Source organism: Rattus rattus, chromosome 7, assembly GCF_011064425.1.
Source record: "Rattus rattus isolate New Zealand chromosome 7, Rrattus_CSIRO_v1, whole genome shotgun sequence".
NCBI lineage: Eukaryota > Metazoa > Chordata > Mammalia > Rodentia > Muridae > Rattus > Rattus rattus.
In genome coordinates this window covers 24,945,261-24,965,638 of record NC_046160.1, presented here as the reverse complement: position 1 = coordinate 24,965,638, position 20,378 = coordinate 24,945,261, and the positions used below count along the sequence as shown (strand labels likewise).

Sequence of the window (20,378 nt, the reverse complement as noted above, 5' to 3'; positions counted from 1 at the left end):
AAAGTCAGCATCGTAGCCGCTAGTTCCATGTGGGCATCAAGGACTAAGAGTGTAGGTAGTGTGACTGAGGAAGTGAATTTTATATTTAATTTCAAATGACCACATGTAGGCTCATGCTGCTGTCTTGAGCAGAGCAGCTCTGTAAAGTGGCTACTGTCCATCCCCCTATGTTATAAGGAGATTTGCAAAATGAACAAGAACCTTAGTGGGAAATGGAGTAAGTAAAATCATGTAAGATTTGTTATTTGTTTTCTCTGGCCCTTTAAAATCTAATGTTAATAGTGGATTATATAATGCCACTTTTCTGTTGAAGTTGTGTTTTTCTAAATGCATATTATTTGAAGATATAAACAGTTTGGATTGTTAATATAATTTGAGGACTTACTATAACAAAAATTTGCCTATACCCTTCCACAGAAATTATCAATATCCATTAAAGATTCTTTAGATCCTTAATTTTCTTATTAAATACTAATTTCTCCACAAACTACATTTGGCCAGCAGGGCAGTGACTTAGCTGAAAGTGCACTTTCCGTCCTGATTTCTGCACTTAGGCAGATGTCATCCTGGTGCCTGACAGCCTCTCTCTCCCCAGTCCATGCTGGATGCCCGAGATAAAAAGAGAACATCTCTTCTCTTCTCTCCAGTAGTATGTAGCTTGAAAAAATATTTATTGACCATTTTACGTCTCTTCTAAGTGATATTTAAAATGTAACTGAGCAGGCTTTTAATGTTAGTGCTCTGCAGGCCGAGGCAAGAAGAGTGAGTGTTTGGGGCCCACTTGGGCTATATGGCCAGTCTGGGCTATATGCAGAGACTTTACCTCAAGAAGTAAAATGTCCTCAACATCTTTCTTACAAACTAAACTTTAGCAGGCATTTGTGATCATAGTTCCTGTATTTTGGTGGGTTTGATCTTTTTAACTTTTCTATTGCTGAGTCTAGAAAGTGTCAGGATAGAATTATGGTGTTACTAAAACATGAGTGACATTTCAGTTCTTCAGTCTTGGACAGTGTCTACACAATTCACAAGCACTTCCCGCAGTGGTTACGCTCTTACTTGCTGTTTAAGACAGAAGTTGAGTGATACTGTTTGTAAAGTATTTCACTGACAGCCTACGTTTCCCCCTTACTAGTAGGCATTGGTTTTATCTTAATTTGCTCATTAAACAGGCTTTTAATCTTAGTGCTTAGCAGGCTGAGGCAAGAGGAGTGACTATTTGGGGCCAACTTGGGCTATATGGCAAGCCCAAAAATTATAACATTAAAATAATATAGATATGTGTAATAATTTGTCAGAGGGGACCTAAGGGATTTGATTTCCTCAGTAAATGAAGAACTTTGCAAACCACTTAAAACAGAAAGGGTGAATTTCATGGTATGTGAACTATATCTCAGTAGAGCTATAATGTAAATCACCAGGCAGCCAAAGATAATAAAAGAGAACTTGTTAAAGATAACACTAAAGGCAAAAGGCAGAAAAGTACTTCCCAGTATTTTAAATGGAGACAATAAATTTGGATAACTCGCCCAGTATAGAAAGATTTAAGATTTTATTAGGTTGGTGTTTGTCACAATCCTACTTTATGTCAAGAGGCGGCCATTCAGATTAGACTGTTGAAGTCCGTCAAGTGGTATATCTTAGCTGGAATCCCCCTTCCCCAAATCTCTGAACTGTTCTTTGAGTCAGAGAAGGCAACAATTGGGAGGGCATTTTCAATGAGGTTCTTGCTAGAAATAAGACTTGGTAACTCTCCTTTGCCCAGCGTTCAAGTGTCAGAATTTTAACTAGGTTTTTCTTCTGTTTGACACAGTGATGACTCGTGGCACTGCCTCCAGCCCATCCTATAGATTCATATTGAATGATGGGACAATGCTTAGCGCCCACACCAAGTGTAAACTTTGCTACCCTCAAAGTCCTGACATGCAGCCTTTCATCATGGGAATTCATATCATCGACAGGTACTATTTATTTGGAGAGAAATTCTAAGTTAGCATAAGAATAGCTTGATGAGTATATCCATAATTAATATTAATTATCTATTAGTATATCCATATTGGATTTTAGAGTTTTGTTACCTAATAGCTTTGTTGTTCATAAAGGGAGACAGGAAAGGTGGGACTGAGAAATCATTTTTTAGGGGGTGAAAACAAAATGGTGCCTAAAAATTTACAACATTCTTCATGAGCACATAACAGCCTTAGAAGAGATTCCAAAGTTGATAGCATTGCTATTTTGTTTTTAAATGCGCTTTATTAGGACATCTATGGCCCTTGAGTTCAAGTTGACAGTTTATCATAGAAGCCTTACTCATTAAACTCTCAACTTGAAGTCTTTCAGTATTGCTTTTAATTTGTTCCCTATTTCTAAGTGAGATCTATACTGATGCACATAGCAAATCATGAAATTGTCCTTTTATGCTGTTGTTTGTTAAGAGGCCCTAAGTTATAAGTGCATATAATTTAGCATTAAGAACAAAGACATTTCCCCCTCACTTCATCTTTTTCCATCTGATGTTTTGCGCATTGGAACATGGTAATGCCAGTCACAAATCTGTTGTCATAGTTACACATTTGAGTAAAGAGCTCAGTTAAACCTGGGTTCAGTATTCTGACTTTTTCTAGTTTTAGTTGAAATTTTTCTTGTGAGTGGAATTAGCACAGTTCTTTTTTTCATATTGTGATTTCTCTTCCAAAACATCTGCTATGTCTACATATCACCCTCTTTAATTTTTGCATCAGCAACACAGTATTTTCCTTACCCAGTCTTCCTCTTTGGAGTTGAAATACTTAAAAGCTGTAACAGGGGAGCCATAAATAAAATGTTTTCTAAATAAAGGTGTGGGAAGTTTCTCCTTCAAAGTAAATTATCACTGCAATCATAATTGTTTATATTAATCTTAGATAAGCGTATTAATATATCTATTGCATATTTTCCCAACACCAATTTGTTTCTCACAGCACTGAAGCTGTCACTGACGTAGGAATCCTTAGGCACCGTTTCCTAGGAAGTGGTGCTGCCCCTCTCAGTGGTAGTGGCAGGTCCCTGATTCTCTTAATTTAGGGCGATGCAGAACCTCTACTTGATAGTTTGGAACATTAATGAGGCTGATGGCCTTTCTTATAATATCATTATGAAAATCTAATAAAAGCAGATTAAAATGATTGAATAATAATGTATTTTTCCCCTAGGGAGCACAGTGGGCTTTCTCCTCAAGATGACACTAATTCTGGAATGTCAATTCCCCGAATAAACCCCTCAGTCAATCCTGGTATCTCTCCAGCCCATGGTGTGACCCGTTCATCCACGTTGCCACCATCCAACAACAACATGGTCTCTGCCAGAGCAAACCGCCAGCAGAGCACAGACCTTAACAGCGGCAGCAGTCACAGTAACTCTAGCAGCAGCCAAGGGAGCTTTGGATGCTCACCTGGCAATCAGATTGTAGCCAGCGTTGCCTTAAGCCAGGGACAGGCAGGTTCCCAGAGCAGTAATCCGTCTTTAAACCTCAATAATTCTCCTATGGAAGGTACAGGAATTTCCCTCGCACAGTTCATGTCTCCGAGGAGACAAGCTAATTCTGGCTTGGCAACAAGGGCCAGGATGTCAAACAATTCATTTCCTCCAAATATTCCAACATTAAGCTCCCCGGTTGGCATCACTAGCGGTGCCTGTAGTAATAATAACCGATCCTATTCCAATATCCCAGTAACATCTTTACAAGGTATGAATGAAGGACCCAATAACTCTGTTGGCTTCTCTGCCGGCTCTCCAGTCCTTCGGCAGATGAGCTCACAGAATTCACCTAGCAGATTAAGTATGCAACCAGCAAAAGCCGAGTCCAAAGACAGCAAAGAGATTGCATCCATTTTAAATGAAATGATTCAGTCAGACAACAGTGCTAATGAAGGCAAGCCTCTGGACTCAGGACTTCTGCATAACAATGACAGACTCTCAGATGGAGACAGTAAATACTCTCAAACTAGTCACAAACTAGTACAGCTATTGACGACGACCGCAGAGCAGCAGTTACGGCATGCCGACATAGACACGAGCTGCAAAGACGTCCTGTCCTGCACTGGCACTTCCAGCTCCGCCTCCTCTAACCCCTCAGGAGGTACTTGTCCCTCTTCCCACAGCTCTCTGACTGAGCGGCATAAAATTCTGCATCGGCTTTTACAGGAGGGCAGCCCCTCAGACATCACCACCTTGTCTGTGGAACCCGAAAAGAAGGACAGTGCGTCAGCTTCTACTGCTCTGTCAGTGTCTGGACAGGCCCAGGGGAGTGCCAGCATAAAACTAGAACTGGACGCTTCAAAGAAAAAAGAGTCGAAAGACCATCAGCTCCTACGCTACCTTTTAGACAAAGATGAGAAAGATTTAAGATCCACTCCAAACCTGAGCCTGGATGACGTAAAGGTCAAAGTGGAGAAGAAAGAGCAGATGGATCCTTGTAACACAAACCCAACCCCAGTGACCAAACCTGCTCCCGAGGAGGTTAAACTCGAGTCCCAGAGCCAGGTGGGTGAATCCTTGCTTCATAGAATGGGCTTTTATTTCTTCCGTTTTGCCTTTTCTACTCCCTCTCTAGACTAGATCTGGATGGGCTCTTATCCTGTCTTCTCTTCTCAGAGCGTAGTTCTCAACCTGTAGGTCACATACCAGATAGCCTGCGTGTCAGATATTTACATTATAATTCATAACAGTAGCAAAATTATAGTTATGAAGTAGCAATGAAAATAACTTTATGGTTGAGGGTCACCACAGTGTGAGAAACTGTATTAAAAGGTCACAGCATTAGAAAGGTTGAAAACCATTGACATAGAGGTTGAAGCCATGGAGTGCCCTCAGGCATTCCTTGTAAAACTCTAGAGGCTGCAATGGTCCTGTGTCATTTTTTTAAATGATGGCCTTCTTTCTTTCCTCTCTATTCCTTCTACTGTTTTTCTATAGATGGAGTTCACGTCTTAAGACTGTTTCAGGTATTGTCAGTCTTTTAAAGTAAGCCATTCTAGGATATATATGTAGTATATGTAGTAGCTATAGGATCTGACTATGTAGACGAGGCTGGCCTTGAATACTCAGAGACTCCTCTACCTCTGCTGTGATTAAAGGCTTGTGTGGCCACACCCAGTGTCTCAGGACATTTTAAAGTACACCTGTCTTCATCCCCTCCTCCCAACTTCATATAGTAACACCATTCCAGGACAGAATCCAGGAATATATGCATTTTGAAGGAAGTTCTTCAAAGGATTATGGGTAACAGCTAATTTGAGGAAGCTCTGATGTCCATGAAATAAGAGAGAGGTGTGAGGACACAGGTAGGCTGGCCTGCTGAAGGCGGCTCCTAAGCCTCTTTCCTGTCTTCTGCTTCTGAGCACCCTCAGTAGAAGGCGGGAACTTAGCTATTCTGGGTAGCAGGTCACTGCCTTTACTCAACATGTCCTAAGACAGAAGTGAAAAGAAGCTGTTCATAAGTGTTAGAAGCATCTATGGTGGAGCTGGTATGAAAGTTAAAAGGCAGATTTGTTTATTGAGCAATTGCTTATAAACTGTGAAAGAATGCCATAAAAGAGTCCCTTTCCTTCTAAGAGCTTTCACGTCATGTAGGTAGAGAGCCCTTCACAACTAAATGGCACATTCACAGGGCAGCTCATTAGGACTCTCCATTGGGAGACAAGGGCCACACTCAGGATGCTCAGGCCCTTGAATTTCCTCAAGCAGCTTCATTTTTCCCTGACTCTTAAACTATCTCTCTTCCTTAATACATTCTATACCTGGGAACATTCTTAACTACCCTGGGCTAAGCTCTCTGTATTTTCAGTGTCTCTTTACTTGTATGTTTTAACCCATAATTTTAATACAATAAAAACTAATATTTTTAAGCAGAAACACAGTCTTAAACATTAGGTATATTAAAACTATCAAGCTTGAAAATTAAAATTTAAAATATCTTTATAAAATCATGTCACTGTATATCAGATATGCTTATACATCTGTCTCAGTGGCCATGTGCACACATTTCTGTTGAGTTTATACTTAGAAGTGGAATTGCATAATCCTAAATTGTGCATACACTCATTGTTAGTAGGTGTGTGGTTTTCCCACTCTACTCGTCTTTGTTTCCCATTCCTTGTCTTTGTTCTCTATCCTTGGTAGTTCTTGGTATTGTCAGTCTTTTAAATTAAACCATTCTAGGAGCTATATGTAGTAGTTCATAGTTTTACTTTACATTTTCTGATAAATGACCATTGATCATTTAGATACTTTCTTTCTTTTGTAACTTGCCAGTCTAGCCATTTTTGAATGTGCTGTCCTCTGTCTGTTGGCCTCTGTGTAAGTGTCCCTCGTGTGTCTGAGGAGTGGTCCACTGCTGGTTATACGTCGCAGGCGTCCTCTGCACTGTGGCTTGTGGTTTCATTGGGGGGGGGGTGTTCTCATTACTTTGTTTTGTCTTGGTTTTTATGAAGCAAATTTTATTTTAATATGGTTGAATTTGTCCATTTTTCCCATGTGGTTTGTGCTTCTTACACATGTGTAATAAAAGACAAGCTTAAACTGTTCACAGAGCATTACTTATAGTAGCCAAAAACTAGAAATAGCCCAAAACTCCATTACAGAGAATGGATAATTTCATTGTGACATGTTCATATAAAGGGATATTAAAGGGCATACTTGGAATTCTACTTACACAATCTAAAAGGAAAAATTAGTTCAATAAAATGGTGAAACAGAAATGGGTTGACATTTGTGCTAATTAATTATCCCACAGTACTGTAGTATACTACTACTCTAAAAGTTCTTTCTTTTTATATCTATAACCTCAGACAGACTCTCTAGTCTGTGAAATTCTTGGGTTTTCTGAGATCTTTGAAGTTCTCACACTTTTAAAAAAAATTTTTCCACAAAAATTTTTCCTTTTATATTTAAAAAGATATAATACAAATTTGTACTACAGAATTTTGAAAGCTAAGACAGAAAAACAAAGCACCACGATGCATCATAGCATGTCATCTTTTTATCTTTCCAGCCCATCCTTCTCTTATATCCACACTTCCTATCAAGCTATACTAGATATAAATGTTACTGTAGTCTATAATATATTACTATTATGTCATAGTCTAGATTTTCCCTAGTTGAATAGATATCATGTAACCTCTTTTTGTTGATGTGTTTTTGTTTGCTTTTTATGTCAGAGTTTCTTTGTATAGCTCTGGCTATCCTGTAACTTGCTCTGTAGAACAAGGTGGGCTTCAACTCAGAGATCCCCCTGTCTCTGCCTCCTGAGCGCTAGGATTAGGCATGCACCAGAAGATGTAATTTCAATAAAGTCTCACTCCTATCTCTTCTTAATTCAGTCTCTGCCAATTTGGTTTCTAGAGTTGAAGAAAACACCTTTGTTCTACATTCCCTCAGATGAAAACATAAAGCACATTTCTTCTAACTGTTGTTTCTCCTCTTAGTTTACAGCTGACCTTGACCAGTTTGATCAGTTATTGCCCACACTGGAGAAGGCAGCGCAGTTGCCGGGCTTGTGTGAGACAGACAGGATGGATGGTGCGGTCCCCGGTGTGAACATCAAGTCGGAGATCCTGCCCGCTTCACTTCAGCCCACCCCTGCCAGATCTGCTCCCAGGCTGAACAGTACGTGCTGGGGAAGCCAGTCACTTTAAGTGTTTAGTTGGACTGTGGGTTAACCCTTTGTCTTGCTCCATTATTGCGAACACTTTGTCTGTTAGGAATGAAACATCTTTTCACAATGCCACTCTAAACATGAAACAGTTGTCTTTAGACATAAGAACTCATCGTGCATTTTTTTAGACTGAGTCCTGATGAATCCCAGAGTAGTCTCAAACTTGCTTGGTAGCCGAGAATGAGCGTGAACACTGATCCTTCTGCCTTCCTTTCTAAGTACGAGGACTGCAGACACCCAATCTTGGATAGTTCTAATGTAGTAGAACCCCTTCTTTTGTAGTTGTTGTTACAGTGAGTGGTTGGTGGTAAGGAGAGAGGTTTGTGTTCTTACCCAGAGTACACATAACAACACTCAGAAATGCACTGTTGGGTCACGGCATGTTTTTCAAATATCTCTCCTGAATATTAGTCTTTTTTTATAATTTTATTTTTCTTGGATATTTTATGTATTTACATTTCAAATGTTATCCCCTTTCCCCCCCCCTTGCCCATGTTCTTATCCCCCTCCCCCTGCTTCTATGAGGGTGTTCCCACTCCCACCTACCCACTCCAACCTCAACATCTTGGCATTCCCCTACAATGGGGAAATGAGCCTTCACAGGACCAAGGGCTTCTCCTCCCACTAATGCTGGACAATGCCATCCTCCGCCACATATATGGCTGGAGTCATGGGTCACTCCATGTGTATTCTTAGGTTAGTAGTTTAGTCCCTGGGAGCTCTGGTGGGATTTGGTTGGTTGATATTGTTGTTCTTCCTATGGTGTTACAAACCCCTTCAGCTCCTTTAGTCTTTTCTCTAACTCTTCCATTGGGGACTCCTTGTTCAGTCCAATGGTTAGTTAGCTGCAAGCATCCTCATCTGTATCAGTAGGGCTCTGGCAGATCTTCTCAGAAGACACCCATATCTGGCTCCTGTCAGTAAGCACTTCTTGGTATCAGCAATAGTGACTGAGGTTGGTGGCTGCATATGGGATGGATTCCCAGGTAAGGCAGTCTCTGGATGACCTTGTCTTCAGTCCCTGCTCCACTCTTTGTCCTTGTATTTCCTCCTGTGAGTATTTTGTTCTCCCTTCTAAGAAGGAATGAAGCATCCACATTTTCGTTTCCATCTTCTTGGGCTTCATATGATCTGTGAATTTTTTCTTAGGTGTTCCAAGCTTTTGGGCTAATATCCACTTATCAGTGAGTACATACCATTTGTGTTCTTTTGTTACCTCACTCAGAATGATATTTTCTAGTTCCATCCATTTGCCTAAGAATTTCATGAAGTCATTTTTTCTAATAGCTGTATAGATGTACCACATTTTCTGTATCCACTCTTCTGTTGAAGGACATCTGGGTTCTTTCCAGCTTCTGGCTATTATAAATAAGGCTGCTATGAACATAATGGAGCATCTTTTGGGTGTGTGCCCAGGAATGGTATACCTGGGTCCTCAGGTAGTGCTATGTCCAATTTTCTGAGGAATCTTCAGACAGATTTCCAGAGTGGTTGTACCAGGCTTTAATCCCACCAACAATGGAGGAGTGTTCCTCTTTCTCCACATCCTCGCCAGCATCTGTTGTCACCTGAGTTTTTGATCTTAGCCATTCTGACTAGTGTGAGGTAGAATCTCAGGGTTGTTTTGATTTGCGTTTCCCCAAAGACTACAGATGTTAAACATTTCTTTAGGTGCTTCTCAGCCATTCAGCATTTCTCAGCTAACAATTCTGTTTAGCTCTGAACCCCATTTTTCATAGGGTTATTTGATTCTCCGGAGTCTAACTTCTTTAGTTCTTTGTATATTTTGAATATTAGCCCTCTATCAGATATAAGGTTGGTAAAGATATTTTCCCAATCTGTTGGTTGCCATTTTGTCGTGATGACAGTGCCCTTTGCCTTACAGAAGCTTTGTAATTTTATGAGGTCCCATTTGTCGATTCTTGATCTTAGAGCATAAGCCACTGGTGTTCTATTAAGAAATTTTCCCCTGTACCCATGTGTTCAAGACTCTTCCCCACTTTCTTTTCTATTAGTTTCAGCGTTTCTTGTTTTTTGTGGAGGTCTTTGATCCACTTGGACTTGAGCTTTGCACAAGGCAGTAAGAATGGATCAATTTGCATTCTTCTACATGCTGACCTCCAGTTGAACCAGCACCATTTGTTGAAAATGCTGTCTTTTTTCCATTGGATGGTTTTAGCTCCTTTGTCAAAGATCAAGTGACCATAGGTGTACGGGTTCATTTCTGGGTCTTCAATTCTATTCCATTGATCTACCTGCCTGTCTCTGTACCAATACCATACAGATTTTATCACTATTACTCTGTAATACAGCTTGAGGTCAGAGATGGTGATTCCCCCAGAAGTTCTTTTATTGCTGAGAGTAGTTTTCACTATCCTGGGTTTTTTGCTTTTCCTAATTAATCTGCAGATTGCTTTCTAACTCTATGAAGAATTGAATTGGAATTTTGATGGGGATTGCATTGCATCTGTAGATTGCTTTTAGCAAGATGGCCTTTTTCACTATATTAATCCTGACAATCCATGAGCATGGAAGGTCTTTCCATTTTCTGAGATCTTTTTCAACTTCTTTCTTAGGAGACTTGAAGTTCTTGTCATACAGATTTTTCACTTGCTTGGTTAGAGTCACACCAAGGTATTTTATATTACTCGTGACTATTATGAAGGGTGTCACTTCCCTAATTTCCTTCTCAGCCTGTTTATCCTTTAAGTAGAGGAAGGCTACTGATTTGTTTGAGTTAATTTTATATCCAACCACTTTGCTGGAGTTGTTTATCAGGCTTAGTCGTTCTCTGGTGGAACTTTTGGGGTCACTTAAATATACTATCATATCATCTGCAAATAGTGATATTTTGACTTCTTCCTTTCCAATTTGTATCCCTTTGACCTCATTTGTTGTTCAATTTTTCTGGCTAGGACTTGAAGTACTTTGTTGAATAGGTAGGGAAAGAGTGGGCAGCCTTGTCTAGTCCCTGTTTTTAGTGGGATTGCTTCAAGTTTCTCTCCATTTAGTTTAATGTTAGCCACTGGTTTGCTGTATATGGCTTTTACTACGTTTAGGTATGGACCTTGAATTCCTGACCTTTCCAAGACTTTTATCATGAAAGAGTGTGCCGGGCTGGAGAGATGGCTCAGCCATTAAAGGCTAGACTCACAACCAAAAATATAATAGTTTTATAAATTATAAAAAGAAAAGATTCTGTTTCAAAATACCCTAAACAACTACTGCATGCCCATTATTTCCTGATGAAATTTTACTTGGCTATTAAAGTTTCCAGATAGTTTTAAATTAGAGAAATCAATTCATATTTCTTTAACAAGCATTTCTGAAATTCTCTATATTATAGAATTGCTTTTCTCAAGTAATATGCATTACCACATAGAATGAGTTTTTCATGGAATATTATTTAGGAGACCACAGTGTTAAAATATGTCACTACTGGTTAGCATTCTTCTAAATAAAATAGACTAATATTAAAATACTTGCAATTCATGGAATTTGCAATTTTTTTCACATATCAGATTTCAAAATTAGAAAAAAAATATTAATGATAAAACCACTGTGTGACCTTGAAAGTGAAGCAAACCTCTGGAATGTTCTAGAATTCTTCCATCCTCTCCTCTTGTCGAATGGGTTCCAACATGGGTCTTCACTTACTTCCTTCTCACTGGACCTTTCAGAAGTCAGGACCTCTAGAGGAAGAGTCAGAAGGCTAAGTTCAAGCTTTACATTCCATTTATTAACAAAGAAATGAATTTCCGAGTCTTACCCTGTTTGAGATACAAAGTAGAATTTTGATGAAATGGCTGAACTGGGCACTGTAACTCATGCCTGTAATTCTAGCAATGGAGAGGTACAGATCTGGGATTCAAGGTCATCCTCACCTGCATGGTGATATAGAAACTACCCTGAACTGCATAAGACCCTAAAAAGCAAATAATAATAAATAAATGTTTGAAATCAAAGTTTCTGGGAACTGAAATTGAAAGCCTCCAGAATCTAGCCCAGGTGGGAATCCAGTAAGACATGGGACTAAATAAATAGGTAAAATAAAAATCTATGCATTAATTTATTAGAACTCCTGTTCCTCTTCCCTATCAAGTGTGAGGGAATGGAGAGGTTTTCTCAGGAGACACTGAATGCCCAGAAAGAAGACGTAAGACGTGGATAAATAAAGACCCTTTTCACTGTGTGCAGAAGCCACCTGACCAACACAGAGACGGCTTCTAGAACTGAGAAAACTTGCACAGAGCTTGCCCAGTGAGCAGTACAGGAGCACTGACTGAGAAGATAGAGCCAGAGACTATCACAACTTTAATAAAGACCTGCTTATAAAAGAAAGCAGAACAGCCAGACAGTGTCACACTCCTTTACTCCGAGCACTTAGGAGGCAGAGACAGCTGGATCTCTGAGTTTGAGGCCAGCCTGGTCTATACAATGAGTTCTAGGTCAACCAGGACTTCATAGTGAGACCCTGCTTCAAGCAAGCAAACAAGCAAATAAAAAGGAAGAAAGAAGAAAAAAGAAAGAGGGGAAAAAAGAGAGAGAAAGGGATAAGAATTGCATGTAGTAAACTGGTTTCCAAAAGTAATATTAGAAGAAGCTAAATGAGGCTGTGTTGTAGTTTAACGGCTTCCAAGCATTATAGCAGTGGTGGACTCTAGACAGCTCTTCCCCTATAAACCCTGGGGAATGAATAGACACATGAAATCGTTCTTTTCACACTGCAGTGTGGCATCATGGTCTCTGTGAGAAAGCAACACAGAAGGCCAGCTCTACAACCAACCTCGCTTAGCTCTGTTTGTGAGGTAGAAAGGATTGATTTGATCTTGTTCAGTCTTGTTCTGAGACAGTCTTACTCTGGGACCATGCTGATATGCACCAGACTGGCCTCAAACTCCCGCCTCTGCCTCCCATCAAGCCGAGACAGCCCAGTGTTTTCTTGGAGACATTTACCAGGTAGGCGGAGGTAGGAGGAACCCGAAATGAGAGGGGCAAATGGCATATGCTATGAACAACGGAAAAGGGGGGAAGACATCATATCAAATTACCTGAAAACAATTAGAACCAGTGGTAAAATAAAACTTTAAAACAAAGGAAAATGACACAGGATATCAAATGAATAACCAAAAACTGCTAATTTCTATATCCAATATCACTTAAAATAAACAAAGATGAAAAAGATGTAAAAGTGATGGAAGAACAAACAAGACAGCCAGCACCTGTCTCCAGGGCCAGCCAGAGTTTGTCACCAGCAGATTACACTGCTTTTCAAAAGAAAAGAAAATGGAGGTAGAAACTCCTTTATGTAGAGTAGTGAAGAAAACCAAATATGATAGAAAAGAAACAACAAGCCACAGTTACTAGAAGAAAGTGCAAAAGTAATATAAAATAAACTATGAGGTTAAGAATTCATGGTAGGCGAATAAAACAGCTCAGTCAAGGAGGGAGCCAGGAAAGGGAAGAGGACAGAAGAGGAAGGCGTGTGAGCAGGACAGTCTCTAGTGCGGCTCACCTGGACTGAGGGAAGTGTCACTGCAACCCCAGGCTCTGCTGGTAAATGTCCAAGTATAAAATAAAGAAAAACATGTAAATGAAATTAAATCATTTTAGAAGAAAAAACAAAAGATTTTTTTAAATAAAGTAAAGCAGTACTAAAAATACTGAGAAGTTATAAATGACAATGAAGAACTGGAGAAGTCAGAGCTGGAGAGATGGCTCAGTAATGAAGAGCACCTGTGCTTCTCCAGAGACTCCAAGTTCACAGCCTCCAACAGTCAGTAACTCCAATGTCAGGGCTCAGCTGCTGCCTTCCTCTGGCCTCCACATGTACCAGGCATGCATATGGTACAGGTATTGTGTGCAGGCTAACATTCATATACATAAAAGTAAAATACTTTGAAAGGAGAATTAAAGAAGCTCCTTTCTCCCGTTAGAAGACCCTCCAATGCCAGGGTTGATCAAACAGGTCTTAGGTGGTAGCAGCATGCTGGACTTGTGAGTCCTGTCTGCTCCTGCTGCTGATGTGCACTGAGAGCCACTTCTGCTTGTTCCCGTCATAGCTACATCCACTTTAGTAGCTTCCCATCTTTGAATACTAGGACCCACTCCTGGCCCCAAAGAGCTTTGTGACTTGGTTAGATTTCCACTGACTCCAGAGCCTCCTCCTGAGGTTGTCCTGTCTTCCTAAGAGGGTCAGCGCCCAAGTTGGGGGTGGGAGTGGGGTGAGGATGGAGGTCTCTCCCAAGTGTGTGAGAATAGAAAACAAAGTTCTGAGTTCACATTGGAGGGGCCTGGGCACCCTGCCTACCAGTCTCTGCTCTGTCAGACCTCACTCAACAGTAGCATCCTACTGGATGGAGGAAGCTGTGAGAATCCAGACGACTATTGCAGCTACTTCATGGTCGATCCATTTCTGTACTAGTAACTTTTTTTTCTAAGTTTCTTTCACTACTAAATTTGTTTGTCTTCTTTCTGCTGCTGTTGACACTGCTTGAGTGGTAAACTTTTACTGCCTCTCAGTGTGCACTGGAAGACTTGGAATTTGAAAATTCTGGTAGCTAGCATGTTTCTTTAGCTAAAGTAGGAAGCTCTTTTCCTGGCGGTGAACATAGATTCTGACCAGAGAGGCCTCATCTCTCAGTTGCCGAGAGGGAATAGAGGTCTGCAACAGCAGCCTCCTTGTGGCAGCCTTGGCACCCACAGGAGACTCCCTGGGCTGAACTTCTACCATGAGTCACAGACTCACCACCCTAATCCACGGGCACATTCCAGAGTCAGCTGCATCAGAGCAGAGGTCTGGTGGCAGCTGCTCATTGTCCTTTAATTGTCCCAGCAACAACCCGTGTCCTGTTCCTGGGTTGCTCTGATCCTCTTCTGAGAAGCGCGTTCAGGAGAATCTTCTCCTGCCTTAATTTAGTTGAGTTGGGCACCCGCTTGTGTCCATCTGTGCTTTGTCCTCAGACTTCATGAGTCTGCTCTCCCGCTCCTCGGGCTTCTGCCGTCCTTTCAGCTCGAGACTTTTTTTTATTCTCTCTCTCCATTTTTCTTACTTCACTGATTTTTGTTTCGTTCTTTGGGCTTTTGTTGGGGGCTCTTGCTGTGGTTTTGAGACAGACTCCTTCGGAGTAGCCCAGGCTGGCCTCACACTCTCAGTAGTTGTCTTCTCCCCTGCAGTGTCCTTTTGAGCTGTGTCCATATCCCTGTTTTGGGGAGTCAATTGAATGTTTGATAGTTGGTAATGTTATTTTTAATGAAGCTTGTTGATCAGAGAAATAATACCAAGGCTGGAGAGATGGTTTAATTGGCACTGTGCTTGCAAGCAGAGGGGCCCAGGTTCATTTCCCAGTACCCATATAAAATTAAAAGGCTAGGAATGACAGCACAGAAACAGCCTAAATCTACAAACTCCAAGTTGAGCATGAGACCCTGTGTGTGCCTTTGGCTTGATCTCTGGTTATGAGGAAAGTTCTTCAGGCTTCCTCTGTTAGATCCTGGCCTTGTTAATGCATCTTCTATAACCTGTACCATGCATACCCTTACTCCAGATCAGAGCGAAAGGAGTACATATGGTGGGTAACCTGGGCTCTCTGACAAACGAACTCTCTGATGATCCACCTGCCCTATCTCCTTCACTGAGCAGAACTTTTCTAACTTCTGTGGCACCTGGGTTAATGACTACCCATTAGCTACTCTCACTGAAATGTTAACCACATATAACCACACATAAGTGAAATTAGAGTTCACTTTTGCATTCAAAGTTGTCCACTTTGTGATGAAAAGGAAAGAGATAGTTTACCCTGGCTGGACCATAAAAGTGTTCTTCCTCCCTGTTCAGTGTGGGAATGAAGTTTTAAATACTGGATGGTTCAGTAACCTTTCAGATCCAGCTAGCTGTGTGAGGGTTTCACTCCCTTAGGAGTGCAACTAAGCCTAGGACTGCCACTTTTTACTATTTTCAATGGGATCTTTTAAAAGAACAACCTGCCGTGCTCTCTGTGGTTGTTAATGCATTGGATATGATCAAGGATTTCCCCAGATCTTATTTGTAACAAAGTTTTGCAGTATTAAAAGAAGCAAGAAATAACAGCAAATAGGGATGAAGCACAGCTGGCAGAGTGCCCGTCTCACATGTATAATGTCCTGGGTTCCATCTCTAGCAGCACATAGAACTGATCATGGTGATAATATGCTGGTGATCCCAGAAGGTAGAGACAGGAGCATCAGATGTGCAAAGTAAAGGTGAGGTCAGCCTTGATCGTGACAGCAAGGGCCTTTGCTGCTGCGCCATCTTGCCATCCCAGAATGCTTGTTTTATTCAAAATTTAATTCAAGTTTACTATGAAGAGACCCTTTAAAAGACTACAGCCTGGTTAAGTAGTTCCCAAGGAATTCTAGGAGTGAGCTCCTTCTGCAGTTGTTTCTACATTCCCTTAACGTATATTTCCTTAGTGATTATTTTTTAAATCCTATTAACTTGTACAGCATTAAAATATATAACTATAAAGTAAGAAGTTCCAAATGGAATAAGTTTTTAGTACTTAAGAGTCATTGTACTTTCTTGTTTTAGATGTTACATAAAGTATGGGATTTTTAAATTTATTTTATTAAGATAGTCACATAAGATAGCAAAACAATACCGATAAAACTATGTAATATTATCTATATGACATACACAGACTTCTCTTCGTCTTCCGTGTGTGTGTGTGTATGTGTGTGTGTGTGTGTGTGTGTGTGTGTGTGCACTCAAGTATGTACACTCACACAGCACACACAGCAGGAGTATCACCAGTTAAAAGCCAGTCTAGCTACATAAGCAAATTCAAGGTCAGACTGAGCTACATATTGAGGAAAAAAGCATCATACTTTGCACATTGACTGTTTTGTACATTAACCTTTTCCTTGGATGGCTTGCTGTTCCCAATTTGCACTGTTTGGTATCTGTATGAGGATTAAGGTTTCTGAGAGGTGATTGGTATCTTTTACTATTACAGAGCTCTAATGAGGAACCTATGTTGGAGACAGTTATTACTTATGAGGTCATATATGAAGTACAAATTCTAACTATAAGTGTCTGGATCAGAGGACTGATACGTAGATAGTAATACAAGATCCTTCTCACAGAGCATACTGCTGATGGTCCTATTTCTGCATATCTTTTGCAGAACTTTGAACTGTGTTTACTCATCATTATAAATATGATGAATTTTTGTTTTCACAATATAATTTCAAACTGTATTATTTTACTCAGAGTTAAGTTGACCATTTTCAGTGATTTTACATGATCTCTTTATGATCTCTGACCATTTATCTACTTGGTTATTGGGTTCTTACTAATTTATGGGAGCTTTTATTTACAAAAGAAATCAGCCCTTATTTACTTAATGAATAAAAGACAACAGTGACACTCCAACTGCCATGCACAGTTACAGCCAGATACAACAAACTGACCCAGAAGTTTTCTTTTCAACAGCTGAGAAAGATTAACTGTGAATGTGAGAATGGGAAGTTGTTGGGTCAGCCATTGGAGATAGTAACTTGGGCAGAAGCCACCTCCTGAAAGAAGATCTGTCTCCTTGCAGTGCAGAAAGTTGTTAAATTATTTAATAACCTTTTTCTGCATTCACTGTAGCTAATGAGGATACAGAGTTTCTCTTTGGCTAGATTTAAGTTGATGAAATGGATGTTGAGCTGATGGTGGAGGACAGCCTGGATGACTGGAGCCCAGGAGTCATGGGCATAGCAGATCGTCATCTGAAAGAATAGCATTATGTGTGTATATGCAGAGGCTCTATTAGCTATCTTTAACTCCACTTTAGCTGCCTCTCTCCAAAAATAACCTTCGTTCTGTTTTACTTACACGCATGCTCACACGCACACAAACACACACACATAGAATATATGTACACACATACATACAATACATATACTCATTTTTGTCTGTGGTGAGAAAACAAGCGTGACTAAAAATAGGGGACTCCCCCACCCCCACCAAACAGAAAACTTGTGTATTTCCTAGCTCCTAAGGACTTTCTATAAAAGGCAGTTTCTGAAAGAAGTCTAAAGGTTGAAGTCATCCTGGACAGACTTCCTTTAACCATCCAACCTATACAAACAAAACTTAAGTGAACCAAAGTGATTTTGGTTGTAGGTTTTATTGTGGTTTGTTTTTATTTATGCATGTTTGCCTGGACATCAGACTTAACACATGAATCTCTCTCTGTTCTTTTGGGGGTTTAGTTTTATATTTTTTAATTTGAGACAAGGCAGGCTGGCCTTAACTTCTCATAGGCATATGCCACCATGTCTAGCTATTTTGACAATATTTTATCTAGCTTATTCTCTTAGCATTTTCCATCAAAACCAGTAAAATAAGATGCTGTGTCCTAACATCAGTTAGGTAGCCTCTTACTGCAGTGCTTGGCGGTGATAGTAAGAGCCGTGTACATCTTGTCAAGATGAAATGATTAACTTTTTCTGGGCTGCATTTCTTAAATAGTTGGTGAGCAGAGCAGCCAGGCAGCCTTAGGAAGTCTGTGGCTGCCAACCTGACGGCTCCCGAGAGAACTCAAGAGGGAATTTCCCGGCACTGTTTTAGTTGTATTGTTTGTTGGATCTTTCGGAATCCTACAGGACTTGATTTTTATACCCTTTGTCCCAGTTGGACTTAAGTTTAATTAAAAGTTATAGTTGCATGCATTTATATAAAGGAAGTGTCAGGCTGGACAGATGCCTCTGCAGTTAAGAGCACTTGTTGTTCTTGCAAAAGACCCAGGCTTGGTCCTAGCACTTACATGTCAGCTCACAACCATAAGTAACTCCAGCTCTATAAGATATGGTGCCCTTTTCTGGCCTCCAAGGGCACCAGGTGCATGCTCTAATCGTGTGTCTCAGTTACTATCCTGTTGCTGTAGAGAGACATGATGACCAAGGCAAATCTTACCAAAGGAAACATTTAATTAGGGGTTATCTACAGTTTTGGAGGATAAGTCAATGACTGTGATGGCAGGAAGCAAACAGACATGGCACTGGAACATTAGCTGAGAGCTTTACATTCTGATGTGCAGGCAGCAGGCAGAGAGAGGAGGGGGTAAAGACTGGGCCTTTGAAACCTCAAAGCCCACCCCAATTAATATACCTTCTCTAACAAGACCACACCTCCTAATTCTTCCAAAAGAGTTCTACTAACTAGGGACCAAAGCCTTAGACATATGTGCCTATGCCCCAAACCATCACTGTATACATAAAACTCCCCAAACACTCACATACATAAAAATAAATAGGTCTTTTTAAAAATTCATCATCAGGCTGGGGTGGGGGGTGTGTGGCTCAGTAGATAAAGAGCTTGAGCCCAGATCTGGTGCCAGGGAGAAGATAATAGATCCACAGAAGGCTGTGACCAGCCAGTCTAGCAAAGTGATACACTAGGTCGTGAGGAAGCTATCTTAAATAATGATGATTACGAGCATGGGCTGCTCCCAGAGCTTTGATTTGTAGTGACCACACGATAGCTCACGAGTGTCTGTGACTCCCATCCCAGGGAATCTGGCCCCTTCTTCTGGCCTCTGAACTGAGAGCACACTCAGTACTGAGACATATGCATAGTCAAAACACTCATGCACTTTTTTTTATTAAAAATGATGGAGGTAGGAGGGATAGTGGAGACACCCAAAGTCAACCTCTGAGCTCCTGTCCTACAGAGTTGAGTATGTATATACACACATGCACATATAATCACATATACACTGAAAACAACGAAAGTAAATGTGTGGTTAAGATATTTTAATGTTAAAAAATAAACCTCGTGTGTTTTGTATATTTTTAGACGTCCTCAAATCTACTCATTCATAATTAAAATGCAGAACTTGGGGTTTTGGTTTTGGTTTGAGACAGATCTACCTATGTACCTCAGGCTGGCCATGAACTCATTATACACACCAGCTCACCTCAAACTTGTGGCAATCCTTCTGCCTCAGCTTCTTGGGTGCTAGGATTACAGGTGTCTGACATTGCCAGAAAGTGAAATTCTACTTAATTTCCTCTTAAAACTTCCAAGGCCTAGAAGGGGTATACAGCTCAGTGCCTAGCATTCATGGACACTGGCTTCCATCCCTAAGACCACAAAAGCAGCAAATTCCAAGGCCCTTTTACTTTTTAAAAAATTGTTTTAGTTAGTTAGATCTGCTATAACAAAGCATCACACATTATTCTCTCAATCCGGAGGCTAGGAATCCAAAGTGTCAAAGGAAGGTTTCTTCTGAAGTCTTTTTCCTTTATCTTAAGAATGCCACCTTCCCTCTGTGCTGTTGACGTCCTTCTTGACTTATACAGACTATAACTTTAGCTATAGTGAAGTAGGAGTCACAGTAATGGCCTATTTGCAACAAATTACCTCATCAAAGATTCTCTCTCCAGTTAGTCATGTTTTGAAGTCCTAGATGTTAGAATTTCCACATGATGAATTTGGGGAGAAGAGCACAATTTTGACCATACAATGATGGATTAGAGTGTATTCACTTTAGAAATTACAAATAACCATTATAAACAGAAAAATAATCTCACTTGCTACTTAATGTGAACCACAAAGATACACAAGGAGCGCCTCCTAGAATTTTCTATCAGTTTTTACGTGTTAGTAGGGACAGAATCTAGGCGAACAGAGTGTCTCGGAACCTTCTTTCTTCTC

General features: G+C 40.5%; 1 protein-coding gene across 5 annotated transcripts in view; it reads left to right on the top strand.

Annotated features, from left to right (window-relative positions):
* Nucleotides 1–20,378, top strand: part of Ncoa1 (nuclear receptor coactivator 1) — a 101,779-nt gene that overhangs the window by 45,152 nt on the left and 36,249 nt on the right. For all 5 annotated transcript variants that reach the window (XM_032909088.1, XM_032909091.1, XM_032909086.1 and 2 more), the window contains exons 9-11: nt 1,814–1,961; nt 3,192–4,521; nt 7,464–7,644. In XM_032909088.1, coding sequence (XP_032764979.1) covers nt 1,814–1,961; nt 3,192–4,521; nt 7,464–7,644 — 1,659 coding nt within the window. The remainder of the gene's footprint in view (nt 1–1,813; nt 1,962–3,191; nt 4,522–7,463; nt 7,645–20,378) is intronic.